The sequence below is a fragment of the Nanorana parkeri genome, unplaced genomic scaffold, assembly GCF_000935625.1.
Source record: "Nanorana parkeri isolate BGI_ZX_2015 unplaced genomic scaffold, ASM93562v1 scaffold89, whole genome shotgun sequence".
Lineage (NCBI taxonomy): Eukaryota > Metazoa > Chordata > Amphibia > Anura > Dicroglossidae > Nanorana > Nanorana parkeri.
The window spans coordinates 1700255-1708370 of record NW_017306357.1 but is presented as its reverse complement, the minus strand read 5'-3'; the positions used below and the strand labels follow the sequence as shown (position 1 = coordinate 1708370).

General features: G+C 43.3%; 1 protein-coding gene across 1 annotated transcript in view; it reads left to right on the top strand.

Moving 5' to 3' along the window:
* The window catches only part of TXNDC12 (thioredoxin domain containing 12), a 16309-nt gene that overhangs the window by 1179 nt on the left and 7014 nt on the right, over positions 1-8116 (top strand). The window contains exons 2-4 of the mRNA XM_018552465.1: positions 1968-2028; positions 5076-5128; positions 7696-7769. Of these exons, the coding sequence (XP_018407967.1) occupies positions 1968-2028; positions 5076-5128; positions 7696-7769 (188 nt within the window). The remainder of the gene's footprint in view (positions 1-1967; positions 2029-5075; positions 5129-7695; positions 7770-8116) is intronic.

Genomic DNA, 8116 nt, shown 5'->3' with positions numbered 1-8116 from the left:
ATTTATATTTACTTTTTTGCACTTATTGTTATTGCTATTATATAGGGGGATAACAACCCCCTATATAATAGCAAAGGCACACTGACAGGTCCTCTTTATGGAGACATTAGGGGTCTCTAGGACCCCTAATGTCACCTGTGGACCCCAAAAGAAGCTGATGAAGCAGAGATCTGCTTTATCAGCTTCTTCTCTCTGGCTATAGCAGCCAGATGACTGACAGGTGAATGCGGAAGTGATGTAATACACATCACTTCTGCATTCACAGCCCGGACGGAGATCAGCAAGGAGCTGATCTCCCGTCCTCCTCCTCCTGACGCCCTCCGAGCCAATCCCGGGCCGCAGACGGGGCAGCGGATCGCGGGATTCAAGGTGAGGGGTCGGGCGAACGAGCACATATAGACGATCGGCGGGCTATGGAGCCGCTAATCGCCTATATGTGAAACACCCGGTAACTGGTGTTTGCATTGGTCGGGTCATTTCTGCCCGTGCGTGCCCGCTAGGGGGCGCGCGCGAGCAGAAAAAAATTGCCGTCTGGAGACGGCAACCCGCAAATGCTGCAGTGCCGTCCGTCCATTTTTTTTACTACGGGCGGACGGCAAGTGGTTAATAACGCCCAGCTATTCAATGTTGAAGTTACCCTTTAAAATGGCGCGTCTAGTTAAGCCAAATAGGGCTCCAAACACGTATATATCATGAGTCCAAACGTAATTTATTAGCTCACAAAAAAACAAATGCAGCCGATCCTTTTCAGGGACCAGACGTTCCCCCTTTATTAGAGTTTTCACAATAATCGTGTGAAATGGACTCAGGGGTATCCATCCCGCATGTAGCAATCACAGTCAGGGGGCAACCAGCCTATAGTTGAGACCCATTCACACTGAGCGATTTGTAGCACGATTTCAGCTCCAAAATCGCTCAACTATCAGCTCAATGTCGCTCAATAGCTGTGTTCACATCTCACAGCTCAATGTCGCCTGTAGCTCGTCGCTCGAACATGACCTATTTTTTTGGCGGATTTTGTGCGATTTGGCCCAATAGACTTTAGTGTAACTCAATGTCGCGCTACAGAAGTGTCACTTTTGCACAGAAATATAAGAAGGAAGGAATAATGTCACATCAAGACCGCTTTTGATTGGTTGCAGCCCAATGTAGCAGCTACGAAGTCACTGCGAAAAGTCGCGCTGCATAGCGTGACAAAATGTGCACTGTAGCTCAATGTCGCTCAGCTCAAAAACGGGCTGAAAAAAAACACTTTGTGGGATGTAGCTCAGTGTGAATGGGGTCTGAATGTCAGAATAGTGTGACATATTCAACTCCAGGCACCCACTCACTGATGATCCCCCGGCCCTGACTGTTACGTATACAGTACTAATAAATTACTTTTACACTCCTGATACGAATGTTTGGTGCTCTGTTTTAGGCTTAACTTGACATAGACGTCTCAGATTTTGGGTGACCCCTGCCCACTTTGTGGAGAGCTGCTGAACCCAGGCCATGTGGCTCAATAAGGAATCTTGTATCTGTCGGTCATATACCCCTATACACCTCTTTTTGGCTTTTAAGTGACACTTCAGTTTGAATTTGCGCACTGCTACTCTAAATGACATATAAATGCTTCTAAGATATTTAACAGGTGTAAGTAGCACAGATCCCGATTTAATTGGATTTCATGGAATTTGTCTAGTCCAGCGGTAGGCAACCTCGGCACTCCAGGTGTTGTGGAACTACAAGATCCATGGAGTATTTCACAATTCTGACAGAGGCATAATGGGATTTGTAATCTTACCACGGCTGGAGTGCCAAGATTGCCTACCACTGGTCTAGACTGTAGGATATTGCTAAAACTCATGTTTTGAGTGGCTTTATATGCTGTGCCGGTTTTAGGTACCACTGGTTATTCAGTTTCCTGATTATTTATTTCACCTTGTGATCCGCTTGTAGTAATAAACGGTCGTGTTTTCCTCCAGGGTTTGGAGATCACATTCACTGGAGAACTTTAGAAGATGGGAAGCAAGAGGCGGTCAGCAGGTAATGTCCTTTACTGGCTCAGTCTGCTTTAAGTATTGCACAATCCTCATTTTGTTTTTAGTAGGTCCTTATTATATTAATGGTGCATCATGCTAAAGTACGTTCTCTTGTCAGAAAATGACTCTTTAGACCCAGTATGGCTCCAGAAACAGCACTGATCCATGGTTTGGTTACTGAATCATCAATCAGAGATGATTCACTAACCAAATGTTAAAATATATAATGTTGGGGGGTTTTACGTCATTTTCAGGTCTAAAATGTGGAATATAACATGGGTGCAAAAATTGAAAAAAGGGCCTCAGTCATGAAGGGGTTAAAGGAGCTCATATCTAGAAAATGTCAAGTAACGTCACTAGTGTGCTGCTCACTAATCCATTTGTCAGATGATCTGACACACGGAAGCAAAACCCTGCCTCTGCCAAGATGGCCGACTCCAAACAAAGACACAACACAGAATAAAGCCGGGTGTACATGCTTCGCATTAAGGCTGGTTGTTGATGAACCAGACTAAATTCGAAGTGTGGGTGCCGCTGTTGGCACCTTTCTGACCACCATCCCTTGATCAGATGATTGAAGGAGCATGTCAGAAAATTCTTGGCTGAACAGAGCGTACAGCCAGTAAGCTGCTGGCCCTGTTCTAGTAATCTGACGGAGGCTGATGGCCGCTGTCAGAATACAATGTAAACAGCAGGAGATTCCTCGATCAGCGCTCGTAAGCATTAATCAAATAATCTGTTATATTTTCTTCATTCAGCCGGGAGGTTGAACGAAGAAAATAGAAATGTGTATACCCAACTTAAAGTAGTATTAAAGTCTGGGTGTTTTGTTACCTTAATGCATTCTCTGCATTCCGGTAAAAAGCGCCAAGAACCTTTTTCGTCCCCTCACACTTACCTGTCCGTGACGCTCGTTCCCACCGCCGGTCCCGAAGTGATCCTCTGTTCCCTGTACATCCTGGTTGCAGGGGGAGAATACTGATGGCAGAGGAGCCATCAATCAAAGAGAGAAGGGGCGTGACCTGCCACAGGGCTGTGTGTCTTTATGGACGCACACAGCCACTGCGCGCACGGGTGTCTCCATTAGCCGATGGAGGCACTCGTGCAGGGGGGGGGGGGGGACCCACTTGAGAATGAGGAATGTAAAGATTTTAAAGAAAAACAACAGCCTCAGGCAAAGGTGGGCATCCATATAGTTAATATTTTTTTAAAAGTCAGGTTTAATATCGTTTTAAGGCATAGAAAGTTAATAATGGGGAAGATCAGCTGCAGGGAGACTGCAGACAATATTGGTGACTGGTCATTTGCCCTCTGTTTTTTGGTTCTTTTTGGCCACAACTTACAGAGCTTAGTTCCTCTTAAATCTGTGGTCATTGAAAAAGGGTAGAAGAAAAAGAGTCCAGTGCAATACTTCAGTTGCGCTTGTATTTAGCTGAAATATATATATTGCATGTTTACTGTATTGCCTATCAAAGGATGTGTAATTTTGTGCAGCCAGTCTTCTGATTAACACACCTCTGCCACACTGCACAACCAGGGTGACCACTCTACTACTTCCTGGTTCAGTTTTACTGTTTCCTGTGTCACCTCCCTGCTCATTGGATAAATGTGATGATGTTGATTAATTGTCCAGTGTGCATGATGTAGATAAAAGTACAGGTTTTTTTTTTTTTGCTGTGTATTTTTTTTGACATTTAGTTCTACATACATGTACATACTGTACAGTATATCATTGCAAATTACACATAGAAATACATTCTTTAAAAAAAAAAGACAATTTACAGTTGAGCAGAACTGCAGGACCACGACTGTTAACCCAGAATGTGTAGGTATGCATAACATCCTCTGACACTGTGGCAGACTCAGCCCCCAGCTTTCCCTCCATTGCTGACAGCTCAGAGCTGTCCGTCATCACTCAGCCCGCTGCCATCTTCTCTGCCACTTTACCTGGTTCCTTTTGTTCCTCTTCAGCCTTTGGTGGGCCGCTGATGATGAACCTCCTGTCCATATCCAGTTTTGAAAAGAGCCGATTACCTTTAAGCCTAAAGCGTATGAAGTTACATGCAAAGATCCCTCACTAGCCCATTATCAACCCTAGGAAGACATCTTGTTTGCCCTGCTGTATAATTCAATGAATGTTAAAAGAGAATTATGGGGTAACCTTTTTATCCCATAGTTCTCATTAGTGTCACGGGAGGACATACACTAACATCCTCCCGTGACCCAAAGCTCAGTATATAGCTCGCTATATACTGAGAGCACCGCAGCCGGGACAGATGCCAACAATACTGTCGAGATCCACCCAGCTGGCTGATTGACAGCGGGCTCTGCCTATCTAGAGGCAGAGCCAGCTGTGCCCGCCCCTCCTCCATCCGTTCCTCCACTCAGTGCTGGAGGAGAGGGGAGGGATCCCTGTGGGGAGTGATGACTGACGGTCACCGCTCTCTGCAGGGAGATGATCGGAAAGTGAGCGAGCGACTGTATGTGTACTCTCACTTCCCGATCTATAGAGCTGACCTGTGACAGTTTAATTGTCGCAGGTCGGCTCTAAATATGAGGATGAGTGGAAATCACTCACCTCATAGTTCTCCTTTAACTATACAATAAGTTCATAGTTCAGCATATCAAATTAGAATTCTCATAACAGGCCATCTTTAATAGATTTGATAACAAACTTGTGTTCTGAGGTTTGGTGGTTGGCATACTGTAAAGTTGGCCTTTTGTGGAAGACTTTGGTGTACCGGTCTGCCTGTAGGAAGCCTGGTTGCTGCACGCATGGATAGGTAAGGGCTACATATATTCATTTCAGTGGGTCACATGTCCTTTAGGGTTAAATCATTAATGACAGTGTAATGTTACTTTGAGTGTTTTACCTGCTCAAGCACTCCGTGTTACTGCTGCTTAGATCCGATTATTACAGGTCCTGGCAAGCTGGCAAGTGGGATGTACCTGCATAGCAGTGTCAGGAGTGAACTTCACTTTTAGCTTAGTTAAAAAGTAAAGTAAAAGTAAAGTAAAATTATAGTATTTAAATGTTTTTTTTCTTTGCAGTGGTCTGCCGATAATGCTTCTGATCCACAAGACGTGGTGTGGAGCCTGCAAAGGTAACAGAATTTTGTTTAGGACTCTTCTTGCCAGATTCTTCATGTTCCTCCTAACTGCTTGCATACGTTGAGCAAAGTACACGCACCCTTTCCCTCTACCTCTGTCTGCAATTCCCACCTGTCAAAATGACAGAGTATTGCTTTTAATTCCTCATTAATACTTTACCATTATTAACCCTATTAAACTAATTGCTCTATTTTTCTCCTAAGCTCTTATTTTTCGGCTATTTTTTATTATTTTTAAACCATTAATTGGGTTTGCATTTATTTAATCTGTAAGTACCTTTGCAATGCTTTACAAGAAACATAATTTTAGTGTTCTTATAAATGGGGCAAGTCATAGAATAGGATTTATACTTTTTATTGCATATTTTTAAATAAACTAACACTAATGTACATAGGAAAAAATGCATTTTGTAGGTTTTTTTTCATGTCTATAAATGGCATAATTTTTGCAAAACAATGTAGCCAAAAGAAAACCTTGTCTGTCCTGAAAAAAAAAACTATACAGGGTACATTTATAAACAACTCCCAGGGGCTTTCACCCTGCGAATACCTGTGAATGTTCGCTCTGTGCAAATATATATGCCAAAACAAACCTTCTTTAGTTATTCTCTTTAGAGATGGTGCTTAAAGAGCATAGACAATAGGTATTTATTTCCTATGCTCCTCAGCGTCTTCCACTGACCATAATGCGGTGTTGTATTAAAAATTGAAAGCAACTAAAGAACTTTTGATTTGGCATGTATCCACACAGAACAAACATTGACAGATATTCGCAGGGCTAAGGACCTTGTGGATAGTTTATAAATGGACATACAGTGTACCAGTGTTAATGTCTGCATGTGTTTATAATATCAGTATGTGTTTGTGATGGTTTCTTTGTATGCAATGTCAGTATATTTTTTTGTGATGGTTTATCTGTTAATGTTTCTGTGTGTATCGTATCATATCAATATGTACCGTGTTTCCCCGAAAATAAGACACTGTCTTATATTTTTTTTGGCTCAACAAAAACACACTAGGTCTTATTTTCAGGGTAGGTCTTATTTTCTTTTAATGTCCAACAATCCAAAATTAATGCAAATCCAAATTAAATAATCCAAAATGGCAAAGTTAAGAATATGGTTATCAGGGGTGCGTCGTACCTTTCCAAGAGCAATTTGGTAACCAATCGCTGGCCAGAATGAGCAAAGCGCGCTTTCACTACATTCCTCACAGGCGGAGTGCATTTGGTATCACTCACCCTGTGACAGGAGCCAGCGCTATAGAGGAAGCATCGGGTTATGCGGCTCTGCTGCACCCTCGCTTCCTCTAGCGCTGGCTTCGTTGGCACCGCTGATTCTCCCCCGTGGCTCTTCAAGTTTCCCCTTATGCCACCACCGGTCCTGGGAAAGGTCACACTAGGTCTTATTTTTGGGATAGGTCTTATATTTTAGCAATTCCCAAAAATAGTACTAGGTCTTATTATCGGGGTAGGTCTTATTTTCGGGGGAAACAGGGTATACATGTGTATATGTCTGCAGCATTAGTATATGTGTGTATGTGTGGTTTTTTTTCCCCCCACAGGTTCTAATTTTAATCACAGAGGACCAACAGATTCACACATTCACTTACACACAGAAATACGCGAAATCCCCGCCTACATACAAACAGAAATACACACATACACTAATACACACATAGAAATACACTAATATATACACACACTCATTACCCACACACAGAAATACACATGCACACACATTCACACTTTCAATAAAAGAGCCCCCTCACCTGCTTACAATTTTTGCAGAGAGAGGCACATTCTCTGGTGGTGCAGTGGGGCATTAGTACAGTCTCCACCTTACTAATCCTTCCTTTGGGCCGGCGTTCAGTAAAGGCTGTCAGAGCGCACGCCGCTCTTGTTCACACTGGCTGGCACCGGCAGGAGCAGCAATGCAGTCTGCATCCAACAATTGCCCACTGTGTATTTGCTCCCCCAAGTCAGGTACTCGGTCCGTGACTGTGTGCCTGACTTATCAGCCGGCTGTGGGCCGCATGGTACCGGTTTGCAGGCTGCAATTGGCCCACGGGCCGGTACTTTGAGACCCCTGCTCTAAGACCTTGTTCATACAGGGTGATCTTGCATTCCTGTGGCACGAGCGTATGGATTCCTGCGGCAGGAATCTCAGGTGTCCCGTTTAGATGTGGCCTCTGTACACATTGAAGTTAATGATCGGGTGACAGCGGACACATCTGTAAGAGGCAGTCTGCATGTAATGGCACATGGTATGATTACATGAGGTTTGGAATAGATCATTGTCACTATTCGCCGCCCAGTCACCACCATCTATTCCAAATCGCATCTAATCGTGTCATATATGATTACATGTGGACTGCCGCTTACAGAGGCAGTCTAATGTAGTGCAACATGAGACAGCTGACTGTACTTCTTGTATGCAAACAAATTGTGTGTAACGACATGTTTGTGTGGATGGTGCCGGAATTCTAATCCTGCAGTATAGTCTCTGAGTTATCCCTGCTGATTGAAGATCTCTAAATCCCAATGTCTTTCTCTTGTGCAGTTCTGAAGCCAAAGTTTGCAGAGTCCAAGGAGATATCTGAACTCAGTCACAACTTTGTAATGGTTAATGTAGAGGTGAGAGTCAAATATACAATATATATAGATAAAAAATGCCATTCAATGCAGTTGTGTATTCCTTAAAAAAATAAAATAAAGCCCAATTGTACTTTGACTTAAAGGTAATTAAATTGCTGCAGGAATACACAACTAAATGTATTCCATTTATAAGGCTCCAAATTGAGCTCCAGAGCCGCTATAAGATTCTCTCCATGCTTGCTCCCTGCCACAGCTCTGCTGTCTGCACAGGCTATGTACAGCACAGTGGTGATGTCACTGCTACCTTAACAAGGTAATGACTAGGTCGGCAAAGGCATTTTGCGCACACAAAGTGAATTTATGTCCTTTGTGATTATTGGAATTAT